The sequence below is a fragment of the Perissodus microlepis genome, chromosome 6, assembly GCF_051167445.1.
Source record: "Perissodus microlepis isolate ML-2025 ecotype Zambia chromosome 6, ASM5116744v1, whole genome shotgun sequence".
Classification (NCBI taxonomy): domain Eukaryota; kingdom Metazoa; phylum Chordata; class Actinopteri; order Cichliformes; family Cichlidae; genus Perissodus; species Perissodus microlepis.
Window position 1 is genome coordinate 38,956,432 of NC_140466.1, and position 23,002 is coordinate 38,979,433.

Sequence of the window (23,002 nt, forward strand, 5' to 3'; positions counted from 1 at the left end):
ACAGTCAATGGACCTTTAGCTACTAATGCACTGTGCTGCAAACTGCACTCACAGCAGCAGTTTGTGTGTTTCCTGATGTCTGTTAAGCTGATAGAAATGTAGCATTTGAAATTACATGCCACTTTAAAAAAAGTAATCCCTTTATGCTTACTCCTTTTCTGTACTGGTAGCTAGATGCTGAAGTACCACAAGCGCAATTTATGGACAAAACAAACAAACAAAAAGCCGCCAGCCCATATTAACACTTGAATATGGCACACGGTTTTATCTCTTTCATCTCTTTTTATGTGATACCCCCTGGTGATTAATACATGAACAGGATTGTGTTGCATGTATTTGCTATTTAGACTCAAATCGGTGTGATGTTTGATAGCCTACAATGACGTGAAATAATAATTTCCATTAAATGTGTTTAATCAAAAGTAATGAGCCCGCTTTGAAAATGTGAGGGGTATAATGTAAAGTGCAGATAATTAAAAATTCTACGTATGTACAGTAACAAAGTATTTGTACTCCATTACTTCCCACCTACGTTTTATAGTCTTTTCCTACATAATTTGAGCACTCAAAACGCTTTCTAACTCCAAGCTTCATTCACCTATTCACAAACACAGTAATATAAGTACTTTTTGAACCTAACATTTATGCACTTATATTCCGATAGATACATTGTAGGCAACTCACAGTGGTTCAGAATGTTGGACAAGGATACTTTAACATGCAGGCTGGAGGAGCCACCAACCTTTCAATTGGTAGACGATGGATTATGAAAGAGTGCGTTTGTGGAGCATGTGGCTAAAACGGACAAGTGTCCTGGCAGGAAAGTGACATATAAACTGTCATGGTGTGACTGGGAGGAACAGCCAAGCCAACACATTGATCTGAACCTGAGTGGTGTTCTCTCACAAAACTTCTAGGTTCACAGATTGTCCATGATGAACATTATGATCAAGTAAAACCATGTTTGTGATAAGAGTTGGAACCAGGATGCCATCAGTCGCAGGTTGATGATTGATTTTGCAATTGTATCATTAGACCTGCTGTCATATCTTGCACATTTGGGTGAAAAGATCCATTCACCTGGTGGTGAACAGATCAGGTGGGAGGGGAGGATGCCAGACAGGACTGGTGTATCCACATATAAAGTGAGGGTGTGCTGGGAACCTCATTCTGATCTCCCCAGTGCAGGAGACTTTTAATTTCTGGAGAAACTGAGTCTGAATGGACCATGTTGTGCATCTCTATTGCTGAGGAAAGTATGGGGCTGTGGCCACCAGGGAGCCAAAAGGGAGCCAACACGCTGAAGGAGTCTGCTGACCTTGGCTAGCTTGTCGGATGCTGGAGAAAGGTATTAAGCAGAGCCCAGCTCTTGGTGCAGCTGAAGCTGAAGCATGTTGTATTATTGTAGGGTCTACCTTAAAATATAAAGCGCCTTGATGTGACTGTTGTTTCTGATGTTAAATTAGCTGGTATCTGATGATAGAGTTCTGCTGATCTGCAGAGGGTGGTGAGATCAGCACAGCGCATCACCAGGACTGAACTGCCAGTCATGCAGGATCTCTATAGACAGCGCTGCATGAGGAAGATGCAGCGGATCCTCTCTGATCCCAGCCACAGACTTTTCACACTCCTGCTGTCCGGCAGGCGGTTCAGGAGCATCCAGACCCGCACTACCAGACACAGAGACGGTTTTTACCCACAAGCCATTAGGCTTTTTTGAACTGCTGACATTCTATACACACCATTACACACTCACTACAATTACAATTACACACTGTCACTTCAACTAATCCCACTTAAATGCTCATTGCACAAGTTTTGCACAAACTGTAAATACCAAAACTTGTCTTAAATTCTCTAAATATTTAATACTTTTTTCTCTTTATCATTATTATTACTGTTATTTCTGTTATTTTCTTCTTCATTTAACTGCACACTTTTATATGCTCATGTAAAGCTGAGGAGCACAAGCCAAAGAATTTCATTATGGGTAAATGTGGCTACACTGTTTATCTGTACATGACAATAAAACTTGAAACTGATCTGAACCGAGAACCTAGTTAGGCAGTTCAATGAATATGCTGAGGATCTCTGTGACCTGACCAACAAACCTTTTGTACTGAAGGAGAGTTGAAGTCACAAAGATAGTTAAAAAAAAACTATTTGTGGTCCGCTTGGTGCAGCTTCTGCAGTAATGTGGATAAAGTCTAAGGAGCTTGGAAAGAAAAGCGTCTGGACTTCTTTAAGTTGCTTGAAGACGTTTCACCTCTCAACTGAGGCTTCTTCAGTTCTAGGGTCAAATGGTGGAGAGTCCCAGATTTAAACCCTGTCGGAGTATCCCCCCAAAGAGGGACAAAAGGACCCCCTGATGATCCTATACCTAATCACATGAGCCAAGGCGTGAAAACGGGTGTAGGTCACAATCAGCCAAGGTTTCGGGTGAGCTCATTGTGAAACCTAGCCCCACCCTATCATGTGATTTCCTCAGGTCTGTAAAACTATAAAACCTCTTACTACCTGTGGGACAAAAGCCCATGTCCAATCCTTTGGACATGGGCTTCAGTTGATATAAAATAAATAAAGTTAGTGTTTTAAATGGTTTTAAATGGTTTTGTAGCTCCCTGCTAGTGATGTGCGAATCATGAACGAATCGTTCAATACTCGAGAATGAGATTAAAGTTATTAGATTAGATTAGATAAAATAAAACTTTATTAATCCCCCGGGTGGGTTCCTCCTTGGTTTTCACACAGCTCAATAAACGTCAAACAGAAAACTGATTAAACAGAAGTTTGAGATGGTCGAGAATTTACGCCAGTGTCCTGTTAACATGGATAGCAAGGAGCAGACGGCCGAGTTTATTAAACTCCACCGAGACAGCCTAGACCATGGCTATTCAACTACGAAGTTAGTTGGGCCAGATTTTCAAACCGAGGAATTTATCTGGGCCAGATTTTTTTTTTGAAGCCAGTAAGCAGCAGATCATGATCAATTTCAAACCCACACAACTGTATTGAAAAACAAGTAATTTTTTATTCCTTTTCCCCTGTAAATCTGGTGACCTCACATATGCACACCAAAAGGTCCATTTAAAAAAAAAGGGAGCTATAACTAAACTATTTTTTGCACATTTGAAATAATAATAAATAAAAAAAACATTTTGATAATTCCCTTTAAATTAAAATAGATATTTCGCTGACGACTCACTTTTCCTGCCATGGATGGAGCCCCATCCGTCACAAGTATACAGACACGCTTCATATCCAGACCATTTTCCTCAAAAAGAGCTGAAATCTTCTCAAACATTATTTCGCCAGCTGTGTGTCCCTCTAACGGTAGTAAGCCGAGAAATTTCCCATCCAAAAAACGGACATATACGCACAACTGTGCATTATCAGTTCTGTCTGTGATCTCCTGCTATAGACATTACATCAGTTTTCTTCAGGTCATCTAACAGCATTTCAAACTTGTCTGACGCCAGAACTTCAACTCTACAAATATTTGAACTGTCCTACAGGGGTACGTTTTTAATAGCAGATGTCACACTTACTTTAATTTATTCATCACTTTTCACCGCATCCACCACGGCCAGCATGCAGTATTTCACCGTTTCAGAATCTGAGAAAGGCCTTTTCTTCTTCGCCAAGAAGCAAACACGAAGGGAAGATGCTGCAGCTCTCTCTTGGGCTGTACAGGACCCTCACCATGGTAGTACAACTCCGGTTGTAAGATTATTAAACTCAGTAAAATGAATAAGTATTTGTCAGTCCAGGCAGGGTTAAACCGACAGTTTTCATTGTCAATTTTGCGCTTTTGGAGTGAGAAAGACATGCTGTTGTCGCTTGTTTAATATTTTTTGTTGTTTAATATGTTTACATCACAGTGCATTGTGGGTTAAATATTGCTAGGCTACTAGGAGTGTTGCATTCACAGTCTACACTACGCTGTAGGAATTTTTAATTTTGTAATTTTTTTAAAATTAATTAATGAATTAATTTTTTGTGTTTCTGCCAGGACCACAGGCAGGGCCACTCGCAGGTTGCTTCTGGGCCACATTTGGCCCGCAGGCCGCCATTTGAATAGGCTTGGCCTAGACCGTCCAATTTCACAGCCGTTTACTTCCGGCCTACCTGACCTTCTGAGGACCTGGCCCACGTAGACCGTGAAGGCCGGGTCCTCAGGAGGATGCAGCCCATGAATTTGGAGATGACTACTCACTCACTCACACCCCCCCAACCTTCCTGGCTCACAGCTTCTTCTTCTACTTCTTGGTTGGCAACCAATGTTAAGGCACATTACCGGCCCCTGGCTCACAGCTCATTGGACATTTAGATGAGAAAATATATTGCAGTGGGTCAGGGCTGTTCGGGGTTCTGTTTGTACAGTTATGTTTTGTTTATGTTGCCATAGTGACAGGTGACGCCCTCTCGCTGCGACGGTGTGTCCTTCCGGGGTCAGAGGGCACCCTGTGTTGTTGTTGCCGCGCTGAGCAGTTAGCTAGCGGCAGTGTTCTTCTGCAAATGTGAATAAACGGCTGTGCTCCCTGGCTAGCTCACGGGAAGCAAGACCAAATGATACCTCCGTCTCCTCCTTGTCTGAGCTCGCCACATTGGTGTCAGAAGTGGGATAGCTCATCCTCGCCGTAATGGAGAGAGACATTCAGAGGCTGGAGCAAGCCGTCGAGGAGAACATTCCCCGCTTGGGAAACTGGCGATGGAAGAGAGAGGATGTGAGCGGCCATGTAAGTCCCCCGACGGGTCCCGATGGTGCGAGCGCACCGCGGCGGCGGCCCGTCGCGACAGATGCTAGGGCAATGCTTCATGGGCTACCTCTGTCGACCCACACGCCGAGCCCCCAACCGCGAGCAGTTATGCCTACCACGCCAGTTAAGGTACCGAAATACAACGGGCTAACCCCGTTAGAGCCCTACCTCTCACAAGTGCGGCTAGCCGCCAGACATAGTGGCTGGAGCGAAGAGGAGACTGCTACACACCTAGCACTAGCATTAGAGGGAGATGCACTGCAGATACTCCTTGACCTAGCCCTGGCAGAGCAGCATGAGCTCCAGGCCCTCACCGCGGCACTCGAGAGGCAATTCGGGCAGCGGCACTCCACTGATCAGAGCAGAGAGCAGCTAACCAACCGGAGCCGTCGACCAGGGGAGAGCCTGGGCACCTTTGCAGCAGACGTGTTGCTGTATGCTCGTCGTGGCTACCCGGAGTTTCCAGCAGCGGCCCGTGAGGAGCTTAGCCTGCATGCTTTTCTGCGAGGACTTTTCCCAGAGCAACTACGCCAACACGTCCGCCTGGCCATGCCTCAGACCCTCCGTGAGGCGCTCCTTGAGGCTGAAAGGGCCGAGCCGGTGCTCACCTCGCGACCTAACCAGCAGGTGCCCCCCCCCAAACTACCCCCAAATCAGAGCCGCAGACTGCGACGGGGAGGGGGAGGTCGCCGAGATGTCCCAGCTGCAACCCTCGGTGCCCCGGAGGCGTCCTCGTCGACCAACCGACCGCTGCTACCGGTGCGATGAGCCTGGCCACGTGGCGCGTGACTGCCCAGCAGCAGCCCCGAAGACCGGAACTACGCAGCCTCAGGGAAACGAGGAGGGAGCGGTGTAGCGAGGGGACCACCGCTCCAGCTTCCTGCCCCCCTCCAAGGACGATGCACGTGGTGGGCCGAGTTGGGCATCTCAAGGGACTCTACCTGAGCTGCTGTGTTGAGGACCAGCCATGCCAGGCCCTGGTGGACACGGGGTCTACCATTTCCCTGATACGACCTGGCGTGCTCCCTGAAACATCCGGGCCACTGGTGGAGGGTTGGTTGCCCACAGACACCCAGCTGATGACAGTGACGGGGGAGAAAACTGTTATGCGGGGGAAGAAACCGTTGCGGATCCGAGTGAAGGATCTAGAGCTGGTGCACGACTTCTGGCTCGCCGACATTCAAGACCAGTGCATCATTGGCCTGGATCTGCTGAGCCGCTGGGGGGCCTGCGTCGACACCGCAAAGCTGGCTATCACTCTTGGCGCAGAGACTTTTGCTCTCCAGCGCGGCCAAAAGCAGGGAGCGGGGACCAGACGAGACAGGCGTCGGGCAGCTGCCGCTCAGCAGATTTCGGATGCCGGTGGCTCCGGGTCATCTCCACTCGCCTCAGCCTCAGCTTCTCAGCCTGACAAACCTCCTTCGACCGAGACCATCGAGGCTGTTGATGACCTTTGGCAGCGCAGCAGCGTAGGCCTCAACGTCGACCAGCGCCAGCGGTTGAGGTGCCTCCTGGACAAGAATGTGGACATCTTTGCCGCCAGTGACAAAGACTGCAGGCAGACGAGTCTGGTCCAGCACACCATCGACACCGGCTCTGCTCAGCCCATCCGTCTGCGCCCACACTGGCTGCCCCTCTCGGCAGGTAGCGGAAGAGAAGATCCGTGAGATGGCTGCGGCTGGGGTGATCGAGCCGTCCAATAGCCCATGGGCGGCACCCGTGGTTCTGGTGGGGAAGAAGGATGGCAGCCCGAGGTTCTGCGTGGACTTTCGCCGTCTCAATGCAGTCACCAAGAAGGACTCGTACCCGCTGCCGCGGATCGACGAGGCCCTAGATTACGTTACCGGCTCCAGTTGGTTCAGCTCCCTCGACCTACGCAGCGGTTACTGGCAGGTGGAGCTAGCCCCCGACGCAAGGCCTAAGACTGCATTCACCATTGGACAGACGCCAAAACTCTCCGCCGCCTCAGGGGACGGTTCTACTGGCCTGGCTGCCTGCACGGCACAGAAGGGCCCAACTCAACGCTCCACTGCCCCCCTTCAGCAGTACCTGGTGGGGGCCCCAATGGAAAGAGTGGGAGTGGATGTTCTAGGGCCTTTCCCCATCACAGAGTCAGGGAACCGGTATGTGTTGGTGGCTATGGACTATTTCACGAAGTGGCCAGAGGCCTACGCGGTGCCGGACCAGAGCGCAACGACGACGGCCGAGAAGCTGGTGGAGGAGATGTTCACCCGTTTTGGGGTCCCGGCTGAGCTCCACAGTGACCAGGGGCGTAACTTTGAATCGAAGGTCTTCGGGGAGATCTGCCGGCGACTGGGGGTGGAGAAGACGAGAACCACACCGCTCCACCCACAAAGCGATGGCTTGGTTGAGCGTTTCAACCGCACGCTGGCCACCCAGCTCGCCATTCTCACTAGCTGCCACCAGCGAGATTGGGACCGACATCTGCCCCTGGTCCTTTGGTCGTATCGGACTGCGGTGCAGGAGTCCAGCCAGTGCACACCTGCCGCTCTGATGTTTGGATGGGAGCTCCGGACGCCTGTGGATCTGGTGTTCGGGTCCCCCCCCGAGCCGGAGATTGATGGTGGGCCAGAGATGGACTACTACAGGAGGCTCAGGGAGCGGCTGCAGGTGGTTCATGTCTACACCCGCCAGGCCCAGGCCAGCGCCGGAGTACGACAGAAAAGAGCCTACGACACCAAGTGCCGAGGGGGGGTTTTCATGCCTGGCGACAAGGTTTGGGTGTACTGCCCGGTTCGCAAGAGAGGAGTGTCCCCCAAACTCTGCAGTCACTGGCAAGGGCCGGCAGAGGTCATGGAGCGGCTAACAGACGTGGTGTACCGTATCCGCATGCCGGGCCCGGGGCGCATCGTGGTGTTGCACCGGGACAGGCTCTCACCGTACCGACCGCTCGCTCCAGCAGACGCCGGAGCAGGGGATGATGGTGGCACCCCATGTTCTGACCCAAGTGACTTTTCCCCCGCCGGTCGTGACCGGCCGGTGCGCCAAAAGAAGGCACCTGGACATTTGCAGGACTTTGTGTGGGGTAATGGGGTCGTCGGGGACGACTGACCCCTTAGGTGGGGGCTATGTAGTGGGTCAGGGCTGTTCAGGGTTCTGTTTGTACAGTTATGTTTTGTTTATGTTGCCATAGTGACAGGTGACGCCCTCTCGCTGCGACGGTGTGTCCTTCCGGGGTCAGAGGGCGCCCTGTGTTGTTGTTGTTGTTGTTGCCGCGCTGAGCAGTTAGCTAGCGGCAGTGTTCTTCTGCAAATGTGAATAAACGGCTGTGCTCCCTGGCTAGCTCACGGGAAGCAAGACCAAACGATACCTCCGTCTCCTCCTTGTCTGAGCTCGCCACAATATATTTGACATTTGAGGAAAAAACTAATAAAATACAATAAAAATAAATAAAATAAATTTTCCCTTTAGAAATCGTAATTTTTTTTTGCTCTTTTTTGCTCTATAAAAATAGTTGTTATTCTTTTTCAATCATCTTAGCAGTAGGATATACATGAAAAGAGAAACACATTAAGTTTGAGTGAAAATGTCATTTTTTTGCACTCTCTGGGCAACTGACTCAGTAATCAAATGACTCAAAAAATCCGATTCATTTTTGTGAGTGACTCATTAAAACTCGATTCAGTAAAAAGAATCAAATTTACCATCACTACTCCCTGCATTGTTTTTACTTACATTTCACATAGTTAACTTTTTTCTTTGTGGAAATAGGGGTGTGGATTAAAATGCCATTGGGTGTCATATGAATACGAGGCCAACAATGGTGTAACAGCCTAGAAACCGGAAAGATAATTTTGATAAGGACCCAATGTTTGTAATTTTGCCCCTATACACCACCAGATTTTTAAATGAAACAAGATTTAAGGAGGTTAACAAAAATACTGCATGAACAGTTTAAGAATTACAGTAGTTTTATACTGAATCTCTGAATCTCACATTTTAAGAGGATTTTCTAAACTTGCTGACTACAGCAATTTATTTCTGTCATGGTTATGGGTCTGGTGACCCAGTGTTTATGTTTTCGATTATATTTTTGTGATTTCTAGTTCTTAGGTTTTGTTCCTGTGCCTTCCATGTACCATCTACTGTAGGTTTATTTCTGCCTCCATGTTTATTCATCTGTTTCCCAGCTACATTTCTTGCTCCCTCTGTGCCTTATATCCAGTCAATCCACATCTCAGTTTTAGTCTCTGGCTTCCAGTTTTATTGTGATAGTTCTGTGTCCTGTGCTGGTGTATTCTGTTTTGCTTCCTCCCTGTCTTGTTATGTCAGTTTAGATCCAGCTGTGTTTTCCTCCTGTTGCAGATTCCCTCGTTACCCTCGGTGTATATATTGGCTGTGTCCCAATCCAGCGACCACATGCTTCGGAGTACGCATTTTGAGACCTATTATGTCACAGCGATGTGACCATGGCTGTCCCAATCCAAAGTGTACTCCAAATGCGGTCTCCAAATACGCCGTCGTTTTCCCCAAATATGAAGTTTGGTCCGCTGTAGACTTTGTGGTCCCATATATCCCAGAATTCATAGCGCGGCAGTGGGTGTGGATAATTTTGCGGAAAAAAGCGGCCGAAAAAGTAAACTTTCAAAAGTAAGTACTGAATATTATGTCACTTATTATGTGCAAATGTTTAATAATGAAGAACATTAAAACATTACTGTTGGCCACATGTCAGCAAAGTTGCAAACATTAGCAATGTTAGTACTATAGCTGACCTTAATCTTACAGAGAATGTGATGATTTTATGGATAATTAAAGTCAGTCATATATCCACAAACACAACAAGATGAAAGTCAGTGATGCTGCTCGGTTTGCAGTCCTGAATATCACGGCACAAGCAGGATTCACTGCACTGTTAATGTTAGCTATGTCATATTGCTGCCTCTGTTCGGTGGTGTCGAGCCAAACAGACTTTAACGTGTGTTTGAACGAGCTGACGGTTTCACTCGTTAAACTGAAAGAAAGATGCTTTAATCACAGGAGTCACACATGTGTCCACTGGACCATCTTGGAACTCTTCTTGTTTAGCACTCGTAATAACACAAACACTAAATCCTCCTTCTCTTGTGCTGGTTTGTAGCAGTGTATACACCTGAGACTGTCACCTGTCTGTCCTGCACTCTCTCTCTTTTTCTTTCTCTCTGATTGTGTAATAAAAGTATGAACATGTATTTATAAGTTACACTTGTGTTTGAATCCTGCAGCTTATCACACATTTGATTTCCATGTGTGACAACTGCAAGTGTCCAGAGTGAGGACAGACTGAGGGACCCACTGCTGCACATCATCTGTGAGGCTTTGCACCCCTGATGATCCACCAGGACAAACTCAGCAGTGTGTGAGGAAGAGGAGGAGGAAGAGCCAGCAGCAGCTGACAGATGGAGAGAATAGACAGACTGTTCCCTGTTTGTGAAGGACTGCTAGAAAAGTTTAAAATAACTAATTGTCTGTCCTGAATCAGTCTTATTAGGTCATGTTCAAATAATTTTATCATTCCAGTGTTTTCAGTGTGGGAGAAAGTACTCAGGGCCTTCAGGTTACACACTATGAAAGGCAGAAACAAGTTTAATATTCAGAAACCTAAAGTATGTATCAGCAGCAGAATGGACCTAAAAATAAATGTCCATGTTTGTTTCAGTTCACTTATTGGTAATGTCACAAGAAAAACAATGGCGTGCTTGGTTTCAACGTAACGTTATTCTTTCATGAGTTATTTACAAGTTTCTCTTTGTTTGTGAGGAGCGGATCGAAACTGTGTTGATATCTGGTGAACGCAGTAACCGGGTCATTGCAGCAGATTTCATTGCAAGACACCCTACGAGACCACCCATCTCCCATGCTACAGTTAGAAAACTGATTGCTAAGTTTCGTGAAACTGGTTCAGTGTTGGATTTGCAAAAATGTGGACGCAAGAAAACTGTCACTAATGAAGAAACATCAGTGGCTGTCCTCGCTTCATTCAGCAAGAGCCCACAGCGTAGCACTCACCGCATGTCACTGGAGAGTGGCATTAGTCGAACATCCCTTTGGCGGATATTAGCTACTCACAAATGGCACCCTTACAAACTCCAGCTACTGCAGCATCTCAACAAGGATGACCCAGATCGGCGCACAGAATTTGCAGAATGGGCAAAACAAAAATTGGAACAGGACCCTCAGTTCACGCAGATTTTGTTCAGTGATGAGGCAAACTTTTATGTAAATGGTGAAGTTAACAAACAAAACCACCGCTATTGGTCTGATACTAACCCACATTGGATGGATCCCTCCAAGACTGTTGGAACAACAAAAGTGATGGTTTGGTGTGGTATATGGGGTACAACGATAGTGGGTCCATTCTTCATCAATGGAAACCTCAAGGCCACTGGATATTTGAAATTGCTACATGATGATGTGTTGATGACGTGTTTCCCTCTTTATGCACTGAAGCTGGCACGTTCCCTGAGTTTTTCCAGCAAGATGGTGCACCACCACATTATGGGTGCCAGGTCCGAGCATTCCTAGATGAACAGTTTCCTGGAAAGTGGATTGGTTGTCGGGGGCCAGTTGAAAAGCCCCCAAGGTCTCCCGATCTGACCCCCTTAGACTTTTATATTTGGGGTCATCTGAAGGCAATTGTCTATGGTGTGAAGATACGAGATGTGCAGCACCTGAAGCTAGGGATACTGGATGCCTGTGCTGGCATTTCTCCTGCGGTGTTGCTATCAGTGTGTGAAGAGTGGGAGAAGAGGGTTGCATTGACAATCCAACACAATGGGCAGCACATTGAACACATTTTATAAGTGGTCAGAAACTTGTAAATAACTCATGAAAGAATAAAGTTACGTTGAAACCAAGCACACCATTGTTTTTCTTGTGACATTACCAATAAGTTTGATGTGTCACATGGCCCTCTTCCTATTGAAAAAACAAAAGTTGTATCCAAGATGGCCGACTTCTAAATGGCCACCATGGTCACCACCCATCTTGAGGAGTTTGCCCCTTCACATATACTAATGTGCCACAAACAGGACTTTAATATCACCAACCATCCCCATTTTATTACGGTGTATCCATATAAATGGCCCACCCTGTACAATACAGTGCATTGTTAGTAGATCACCCTGCAATTGTGATATCACAATAATTTGACAGTTGTGGACAGGTGTATTTTTATGGCTGGCCTTACCGCATATGTGTTTGTAAGAGTTTCATTTTCAGTAAGTTAAACTAAACCATGTTTAGTAAACAAACAGGGTGAATTATTGCCTATAAAATATAATACATCTTACATATATATATATAAATATTTACATGCTTCCATCTCCCGTTTTTGGTCCGTGACATCTCTTACTTTTCGGCTCTTTTTCTCCCTCCCTCGTTCACAGACACATAACTGGTATGGCAGTCCATTCTCCCTGCAGCACGGACTACACTGCCCATGAGGCTAGATTCTTTAAGGCTATGCCTGTAACACTCTGCCTATTGCCTTCATATTAAATCATTTTTGTGAATAATTTTTTAAAATATTTCTTCACGTCATTATGTGGGCCGCAAGTAGAGGTGACATGGGCCGTGAGATTGAGACACAGACATGAGAGCCTCTTAATGCGTGTTTTGTTTGGGTTTCCACCGGCGTGGACACCAAAAATATAGAGTTCATAGCCTCATGAAACAGGAAAATACCGCCGTGTAATCCATTCATTTGATTTGGTATTCAGAATACAAAGTAACTGTATTCTGAATACCACCTTTTAACACGGTAACTGTAACGCAATACAGTTACTCATATTTTGTATTTTAAGTACATAACGGCGGTACATGTATTCCGTTACTCCCCAACACTGTTGCTAATCCACTTAATACCATCTGATTTTTTTTTTACTACATTTATTAAAGTGTTCTTTTTCTGATTTTGCTTTGTTGATTCTGAAGTGTACATATTTTTTGTCATATATATGACACAAATATTGTTGAGCTATATACCATTCTTCTTATTTAAGCTATTTCTTAAGGGCCACTTTAGATAGGTCTATCTAAAGTGCTAAATGTTGTTTATTTATGAATGTAAATTTGTTGTATTTTCTGTAGCAATTTTTTTTAAAAAAAGGCTATTAATCTGCATGTGTAAACATGTATGTAAATTCTTGTGCAATTGCATGAGATAAAAGAAAAATATAAAACTACTACTACTTTCACATATTAAAAAAATAAGAGACAGCTCTGAGGGAATGTAGGGGGAAGCTAATTTATGTATAACTGTCCGTATGTAATTTAAACATTTTATGGTGACATATAGTGCCCTCCCTCTTCCCACCAGACACACACACACACACACACACACACACATGTGTACACACTCAGACAGACGCAAACACACACATGCAAATTGCAAATTCCAACTTCAAATGGAATGCAGCATTAGGTCATAAACTTTGCAAAAATCCCTTGATCCAGGTCTTAAAGAGCCAAGTTATCAATGGAGAAAAGCCTGCAGCCAAAAATAATAACTAACACTTAAAAAAAAAAAAAAATCAAACAGAATATGAAGACACTTTAATTTGCACAGGTTTGTTTAGAATGTTTTACACTATAAATGTCATCACATTTATTTTCAAGATAAAAGGAGCCTATCTGAAGGGGTTCTTTAAGACCTGGAAGCAAATCAAACACCCTATCCCCCATTTGTCATGGAAGCCACCGCTAGCCATTGGTCAGAGGTGGTAACCATGGTAATAAATACAAACCACTGAGATGGTGTCATCAGGGTAGGTGGATTATTATAACAACGAGTTAACCGCCGTGTCCCATTCATCACACTCGCATACTGCGACACCCAGCTGGCAGTAAGCCTTGGGATGAATCTATCTGCTCTCCGTAGTGAGTTATGTGTATAGGCACAGGGACAGCTTGAACACTGGCTAATTACCACCTGATAACAAGCAGTTTGTCAGCCAGGGTTATTACTGTGACTTCAAGCTACTGAGTTTAGGAAAAATCTGGATCTCTTTAAAGCTCAAAGTAGTGTAGCATGATTTTCTCTTTCATCTACATATACAGAGAGAAGAACTGTGGGAATTAGGAGAGGGATGGTATGCTAGGCAGCAGGTTAGTAGTGTGAATGGTACATGGCAGTGCAGGTTGGCCAGCATTGTTATACTGATCCACCCACCTTAATGGGGATCCTTTTGGTGTGGCGATGCCATAGCCTTTTGAGTCCAGGTTTCCTCCAACTTTCATTGTGTCACAGGGTTTCCTCTGCTCGATGTACTCATTCATGGTGGACTCCAGCAGGTAAGCGTACTTTCCCTTGGATTTCCTGACACGCTGGACACCCTCTGATGTTTTCTTGACAAAAACTGAAGGTTCTGCGTTTTTCATGTACTGCCACATCTTGTCAAACAAGGCGATTTTAGAACGCTAAAAAAGAGAAACAGACACAGATAGTATGCTATAACTTAATTTTCATAACTTACCTTTAGATAACCTGTAATGTATGTAAAGAAGGTGTTTACCTAAAGCACTTTTGAAGGTAAAGAGAGTATGACTGTATCCTGAATGAGGATACAAGACAATATTCTAAAACTAGCTCCATAATGCTCCACTGGGCAATGTTGTTAAGCCTAAATTGTAAAACTGTTAAAACCTAGTAATACTGTAGGTTCTGTGGGGATCAGGGAAATTATTTTACTGCTACTGTTCATAACCATCATCTTTATTATTGCATTAATCAGCATTGCATTAAAGCATTTATTGAAGCTGTTAACATTACATTAAAGTCTGCATTACAGGTGGTATCATAATCATATAATAATCTTTCATTGCAGGAGCAACTGTAATCATTTTATACACATTGCATTTTGGTGCTTATTAAAGAGTTGAAGCTCGGTCAGTTAATTGATGGTCAGAAGCTTTGTCCGGCGCGATCTATTGAGCAAAGTGGCCTAGAGCTATGGAAGAATTGCATACACGCTTGTAATACATATATCACATATAATCTAGAAACAGGCCTGAATAAAGACCTGAGTGTATTCAGCAACCTGCTGCGTTTGACTTTGCTTGGTAACAGATGACTCAGAGTAAGTCAGGAAGTGTACTTCTGAAATGTCTTTGTTTCCTCTGTAAAGTGTGCATTTTTTGGTGGTTATTTTGAGGAGCAGTTTGGATGATGCTATTTGAATAACCAGGTTATTCATTATTATCTTTTATTCATTTATATCTTTTGATTAAGCTTTTAGTAGTGGTTCTTGATTAAAACATTTATTCAACATATTACAGATATAGTTTCAGTTAGGTTATTATTCACATGAGAATTGGCCTCTCTTCTCATAAGACAAAGTTCGTGTGAGGTCGAGCCACACACACACACACGTACACATACACACATACAGAGTAAGTGAACTTAGGTCTAGGTGAGAGTTTAATCATATTTTGCTTGTGACTGCAAAATTGTGTCTGCATCAGTGACAGTTTGTTGCAGAACTGCTGCTGATGTTCCAGACGATAAGCGAGCGTCCGGCAGCGACAGGAAGCACCTGCCGCGGAGACGGAGACAATGTTCTTTTTTTAAACTGTGTCACAAGTTGTCAACAGAACATTTGTGGTTTTGAAACTTATGCATGTGATGAGGGGGCATCAAGAAATTAAACCCTGATGGTATAAAACAACTGATTGTGTATTGTTCGAGTGAGATCGATGCTGTCTGCGTACAGTGTTCATCTCCCACACGTGTGTTCATTAAAATCATCGTTTGACTCCACCCGGCCGGATCAGTGTTGTTATTTGGATTTCCTCCTGTATCCCTCCTCAATATTTGAACCCTTAACAATATACATCACTACAACTATTATAGCCCAAATTTTAATAATATGTATGCATTACGTGCATAGTAATTACATAAATTTAAAAAAAAGTGCAATAAACTACAAAAAAATTGAAAATCGTTTTTGTTTTTTTAACATTTATTTCTAGTTAGAGAAATTTAAGAGGCTTATCCCTCAAAACTGTAAATACAAAAAAGTTGCACAAAATAGTTTCCCACCACAGGAAATTTATTTTAAGTGTCTTCATAGTTTTATTTTTGAAATACACCAATTTTTATATACTGCAGGAAAAACGAAAATAAATATTATAATGCAAATTTGCAAAAAAAACAGCATATGCATCAAAATAAACTATTTCCAGCAGTGCAATATGAGTCCTAAGCATCCCAGAAACGACACAGAAAGTCATAATGTCAAACATAACTTTTAAAAACACCAGTACAGGCTCGCAAGGCCCTGATGGTAAAAAACTACATTTGCGCAAAATGACGTCGGTTTCGGGCAGGTCATGGTGGACATGCGATAGTTCGCGCTGATGGACGTAGGAAGTGTTACGAACAGCTGATCGGATCGGCAAAGCATGTTTCTGGAATATTATGTTTTTGTTGCTGCAAGTGCTTTTTATGCAGTTTTTGCAAAGCTATATGTGGAAGGAAACCGTGACCTAGGACAAGCTGATGGTATAAGATGTAAGTACAACTCCTCCGGTTTCATATGCAAAAAAAATTATTGCACTAGCTTACGTGGTTGCAGTGCTACCGGGATTTAAAAATAGTTACGCAAAACAGAGCGTGCCCGCTCCCACCGGCTTTAAAGGGTTAAAACAAGTACTCATAATAGACTTCAGGAGGCACAGACAGGTCCACGACCCTCTCATTATAAATGGAGAACAGGTGGAATCTGTCTCCACCTTCATGTTTCTGGGAACCCACATCTCTGCTGATCTCACCTAGACCCACAAAACAAACGCCCTGTTTAAGAAGGTCCAGTAGTACCTGCACTTCCTTCATGTCCTGAGGAAGAATAACCTGGGCCAGAAGCTCCTGCTGGACTTCTACCACTCCTCAGTGGAGAGCATGCGCTTCTACTGGCTGGGTGTTTAGTACACAGGGGCCACTACTGACAACAGGAAGGCAACACAGAGGGTAATTAATACTGGTCAAGTTGGCTGACCTCAGCCACCCTTAGAGGCCATTGCCAGCTCCTCCTGTCTCAAGAAAAACAAGGCCATCACAGGTGACCCCTTGCACCCCGCCTACCACCTGTCTGACCCGCTCCCCTTTGGTCGGCACCTCAGGTCAATCGGGTCCCACACCTACAGACAGACTAAAAGTTTATTCCCCTGGGCCATTCGGACTTTTAAGAAACACTCCCCCCCAACCCACCCCTGCCCACTCACCTCACTAATCTGAGTACCCTGATCACTCAGAACACTCACATGTGGACTCTAAACTCAGTGCAAGTGCTTTGCACTTCTTCCAAGCACTTTGTTCTCCAATATGTGCTTTTCTCTTGCTTTGTATACATTTCTTCTGTTTGTTATTTATGCCTGCTGTCTTACTATTTATATTTTAGTCCTGCACTGATGCTGTGGAGCCTCCATAATTTCATTGCATGTACAATGACAACAAAGGGTCATTGGGATGTGACAGTAGAGTCACATCCCACTCTGGGCAGCGCATGTTCTTCTCTCTGCCTCTTCATTTCAGACTCGCTGCCCCGTGGGAAACCTCCCATAGACTTTCTCCGCACATTTGCAAATAAGTTGAAACCTCACATATTCTCCCACTGTGCACCTGTAAATAAATTCACCATCACATCAAAGTACTTTGAGTTGTGTGTCCGCCCTCCAGTACCCTGTTCCCGTTACCAAAGGAGCCTGCTGAGCCCATGCAAATCGGGCAATCCAGGCTCACTCCGTAGGAGAGAGAAAGGCGTTTTCCTGCATGGGAGTTTGTACTGTGATCGGCCAGGGCATTTCATTGGCACCTGAAATTTGGGGGTACTGGTGGGCGTTTCAGGTGCAACTAAACTCCATCTCCCTCCCTGTGAAGCTCAAATACCGTCAGACCTCTCATTCGTGGAGTCCGGTTGTGAGAAAAATTTAATAGACATGGATCTAGCCCGACAGCAAGGTTTCCCTTGGTGCCTCTCAAGCCTCCCATTCCAGCCTCCACTCAAGGTTTTGCCTATATCACTCACAAAACCAAACCCGTGCAGCTAATCACATCGGCCAACCATTGGGAAACAATAACTCTCTTCATGTTTCCATCCCTTATCCTTGGTTTTCCCTGGCTGAAAAATCACAACTCCCACCTGGACTGGACTGCTAGCAAATACTTAACTGGATTTAAACGTGCCACTCTCTCTGTTTGCACTCAGCTCTACTCTCAGTTTCCAGCTCCTTTGAGGTGCTGTACACAACCATCTTAGATCTATTTCTGGTCCCGGAGGAGTACCATGACCTCAGAATGGTCTTCAGTAAGGAAAAGGTTCTTTCTCTGCCACCACATCATCCCTATGATTGTGCTATTAACCTCCTCTCTGGTGCCGCTCTCCCCTCCAGTCCACTATACAATCTTTCTAGGCCAGAGAGGGAGGCAATGGAGGAATACATTCAGGAATCACTAGCGGCTGGCATAATCCAACTCCTGACTTCCCTGGTAGTATTCCAAGCCCTCGTCCATGATGTACTAAAAAATTTTTTACTCACCCCCTGGTTGCAGAGACATAATCCTCACATTGATTGGACCGGGAAAAAAAATCACCAGCTGGAGCCTGTTTTGCTTGGCGAACTGTTTGAGGTCAGCCATTCCCACTGCAACAGCAGATCGAGCTCCACCCCTGTCACAAGCACCAGACCTTCCCTCCAGAGTATCATGATTTACAGGAAGTGTTCAACAAAGACAAGGCTCGCTCTCTACCGCCTCACCGACCATACGATTGCACCATTGACTTACTTCCGGAAGCCCCGTTGCCCTCTAGTAGACTGTATAACCTGTCCCGTCCTGAGAGAGAATCTATGGAGAACTACATCCAGAAGTCGCTGGCAGCAGGAATAAATAGACCTTCTTTCTCCCCAGTTGCTGCGGGCTTCTTCTTTGTAGGAAAGAAGGATGGGTCGCTGTGGCCGTGTATCGATTATCGAGGTTTGAACGATGTTACTGTAAAAAATAAATACCCTCTCCCACTAATCAACTCTGTTTTCGAGTCTCTCCAGGAAGCCACAGTTTTTACGAAGTTGGACCTACGGAATGCCTATCACCTGGTTCGAATACGAAAAGGTGATGAGTGGAAGACTGCTTTCAACACTCCATTAGGGCACTTTGAAACCGCCTTAACTAATGCCCCAGCGGTTTTTCAGGCCCTAGTCAATGATGTGTTACGAGACTTTATGAACTTGTTTGTTTTTGTGTATCTGGACGACATTCTGATTTTCTCCAGGACCCTTGAAGAGCATCACGTCCACGTAAGGAGTGTGCTACAGCGGCTGCTCGAGAACAGATTATACGTCAAGGCAGAAAAGTGTGAGTTCCACGCCTCATCTATTTCCTTTTTGGGCTACATTTTGGCAGGAGGACAGGTGAAGACCGACCTAGTAAAGGTCAAGGCGGTGCTGGAAAGAGTCACGGAAAAAGCTTCAAAGCTTCCTTGGGGTCGCAAACTTTTTACCGCCGCTTCATTCGGAACTACAGCCAAGTGGCTGCGCCTCTCACCTGTTTCACCTCATCTACGGTACCTTTCACCTGGCCCCCAGAAGCCCACACAGCTTTCGCTAAGTTGAAGCACATTTTTACATCCGCACCCATTCTAATCCATCCTGATACTTCTAAGCAGTTTATCGTGGGGAGTGACGGACTGAGGAGGTAAGTGACGGAAGTGACGGACAAGGTAAGCGACTCATGTTGTAACTGACGTCAGACCCCGGAGATTTTGGCGGAAAATTAAAGCGAATGGTAGTTTAGAATTGAACAAAGTTTCTTTAAGCTTCAGTATTACCAAATATACTAATCAATTGTCATATAACTAACAACATCTGTCCTATCATCTCTAACACCCTGGAGGACAACGGGGAGAGTTTAGACGCTCTCCAAGATTACATCGACCGCTGTTTCCAAGATTTAGTCATGAAGAAGGCTCAGAGTGCATCTTCCCCGGCCAAAATTGAGACATGTCCTATTGTGGCCAAATTCGGCCACTTCAAACAAAAGGAACAGGTGAAAAGCCGCGGCAGGGAATTAAAAGGAACGGACTTCAGCGTGAACGACCAGTTCCCCAAAGAGATCCTGGAACGACGCAGGGTCCTCTTCCCAATCCGATGCGGCTTCATCCAGAAGGGCTCCCGCGCTGTCATTGCTGTGGACCGGCTGTACGTGGACGGACAGCTTCACCGCGACCCCGACATCACTCCGTGGCTGTATTAACTTCACACCAGATAAGAATCCGCTACACCCTTTCCCTATCCACTCACACTAACTTGCATTAACTTAACATTAACATCTGTTTAACTTACCAGTATCAAATCGCATCTTAAGTGTGATATGATAGCAGAATTAACACCGTCACTCTCCGTCAACAGTTTGATTGGAATGTTTCCGGGTTTGTTTGGTTTTTTTTCCTTCTCGTTTTTTTCCTCTCTTTTTCCTCCTCTTGTTTTTATGCTGCTCACCCTTGTCCTTTGTTTCTTTCTTTATTTCTTTCACTGCTTCGATCACCTGCTTCCACACTTCCACAAACGACATCCTTTATTTTGACACATACGCACAGCACGATCACGCACAATCATGCGCTCAACGGCAGCACATTTACATCAGTCAGACAGCGCACACAGACCTATGGGATACACACACTTAAGCCAAGCGTACTCATACATTCTTTCTCTCTCTCCCTCTCTTTATTTACAAACAAGTGATGTATTCTCTCCACCTGTCTAAGCGACACACACAGCGTACACCCCTAGTTATACACAGACATCTATGGGGGCACTGAGGATTGTTACATGGAATATAAATGGAGCTGGCTCCAGAGAAAAGAGGTTAAAAATATTTAACCAACTCAAAAAACTACAGGCAGATGTTGTCCTTTTACAAGAGACCCACAGACCTCTTAGAGGTTCGAATGAACTTAAAACACCTGAGTTTCCTAATGTGTTCTCAGCTTGTTATAATTCTAGACAAAGGGGAGTAGCAATTTTAATACATAAAAATATTAATTTCACAGTACTCGATATAGTTATAGATCCAGAGGGCAGATTCTTAATCATTAAACTATCTATACTTGATAAAAAAAACTATGTATTGTAAGTGTATATGGTCCAAATGTTGATGATCCCTCATTCTTTCACGTTTTTTTCAGTGCACTCTCTGAACACTTAGATGGCACACTTGTTCTTGGAGGCGACCTCAACCTTGGACTAAATGAAGAAATGGATAGGCTCAATACAGCAGGAACTCAGTGCAATTGGCAGTCCACAAATATAATCAAACAGTATATGAGCGACTTTGGTCTTTGCGATGCATGGCGCTCCCTTCACCCCACCAGTAAGGAATATACTTGTTCATCACTCCTACTCTCGTCTGGATTATTTTTTGGTCAGCAGCTCACTGCTGAGCGACATTTCAGACACTGAGATTCACCCTATAGCTGTCAGCGATCATGCTCCTGTATCTTTAACACTAATGAACAAGAATAATACTACGCCAAGTACAAACTGGAGAATTAATACATCGCTGCTTAAAGATGAAGACTTTATTAAATATTTTAAAAAAGAGTGGACTTCATATTTAGACTATAATGACACTCCCGGAACATCAGCTTCTGTTCTATGGGAAGCAGGGAAAGGTGTGATGAGAGGTAAAATAATTTCTTTCTCATCACATAAAAAGAAAGAAGAAAACAAAAATATTCAGGAATTAGAAAAAAACATTAAATCACTAGAAGAAGCCTACGCGTCCCACCAAGATCAGGAAACATTGAACAAAATACGCAAAACAAAACTAGAATTAAATGAGATAATTGATAAAAAAAAAACAAAATTCTTAGTACAAAGACTACGCTTACAAAATTATGAACATGGTAATAAATCCGGTCAAGTTCTAGCAAACCAGCTAAAAATAAATAAAGAAAAAACAACTATATGTGCTATTCAAGATTCATCTGGGAACACAGTATATGACCCGAAACAAATAAACAACATTTTCAGGGATTTCTATAAAAGATTGTATTCACCACAAATAAACCCGTCTAAAAAGGAAATTGATCAGTTTTTAGACAACATAACACTTCCAAAATTATTAGACACTCAAGCAATGGCACTGGATTCACCACTGACATCAGGTGAACTCCAGGAAGCCCTGATAAGTATGCCCAATAATAAGGCTCCAGGTCCAGACGGCTTTCCTGCAGAATTCTACAAAGAATTCTGGACGATTCTAGCACCAGTTTTTTACAGAACGTTGTTGGAAATCAAAGAAAAGGGCAGACTTCCATCAAATATGAATTCTGCATTAAACATTAATCTCCTGCTAAAACCAGGCAAAGACCCTGTATATCCCTCAAGCTATCGTCCAATATCCCTTATAAATGTAGACCTTAAAATAATCTGCAAAGCTCTCTCAAAGAGACTAGAGAAAATAACCCCCCTCTTAATTCATCCTGACCAAACTGGTTTCATAAAAGGTAGGCACTCATCAACAAATACACGTAGATTACTTAATTTGATAGACTACTCATACAGTAAAAACCTTGAAACTACAATATTTTCTTTAGATGCAGAAAAAGCATTTGACAGAGTTAACTGGAAATTTCTATTTGCAACTTTACACAAAGTTGGTTTTGGATCCTCTTTCATTAACTGGTTAAAAATATTATATAACTCCCCAACAGCTTGTGTCAAAACAAATGACCAAAAATCCTCCAGCTTCTGTCTCCTGAGGGGCACCAGGCAGGGATGCCCACTCTCCCCTTCACTGTTTGCAATTTTTATTGAACCAGTAGCAGCAGCAATTAGATAGAATACAGTAATTAAGGGCATAAAATGCAAGAACGTGGAACATAAAATCAGCCTTTATGCGGATGATGTGTTACTTTTTCTCCAAAACTCACAAACCAATATCTCTGGGGTGATTGAATTGATAAACTCTTTTGCAAGAATATCAGACTACTCAATTAACTGGTCAAAATCTACAGTCCTACCGATTAATTGCTCCTTCCATAATTCTTCTTCTACAACACTGCAATCGGGAAATATAAAATATTTAGGTATTAATGTTTCTCCCAAGCTTGCAGATCTAACTAAATTAAACCATATCCCACTTTTAAAGAAAGTAGAAGGTGATCTGGCTAGGTGGAAATGTTTACCCATATCACTCATGGGAAGGGTTGCCGCTATAAAAATGATGGTCTTACCAAAAATAAATT

The 23,002-nt window shown here is 44.2% G+C and overlaps 1 protein-coding gene across 5 annotated transcripts in view; it reads right to left on the reverse strand.

The window, feature by feature from the left end:
- LOC146386235 (glutamate receptor 2-like) overlaps positions 1–23,002 on the reverse strand; it is a 111,361-nt gene that overhangs the window by 37,081 nt on the left and 51,278 nt on the right. For all 5 annotated transcript variants that reach the window (XM_084932325.1, XM_084932323.1, XM_084932322.1 and 2 more), the window contains exon 16: positions 13,933–14,180. In XM_084932325.1, the coding sequence (XP_084788451.1) occupies positions 13,933–14,180 (248 nt within the window). The remainder of the gene's footprint in view (positions 1–13,932; positions 14,181–23,002) is intronic.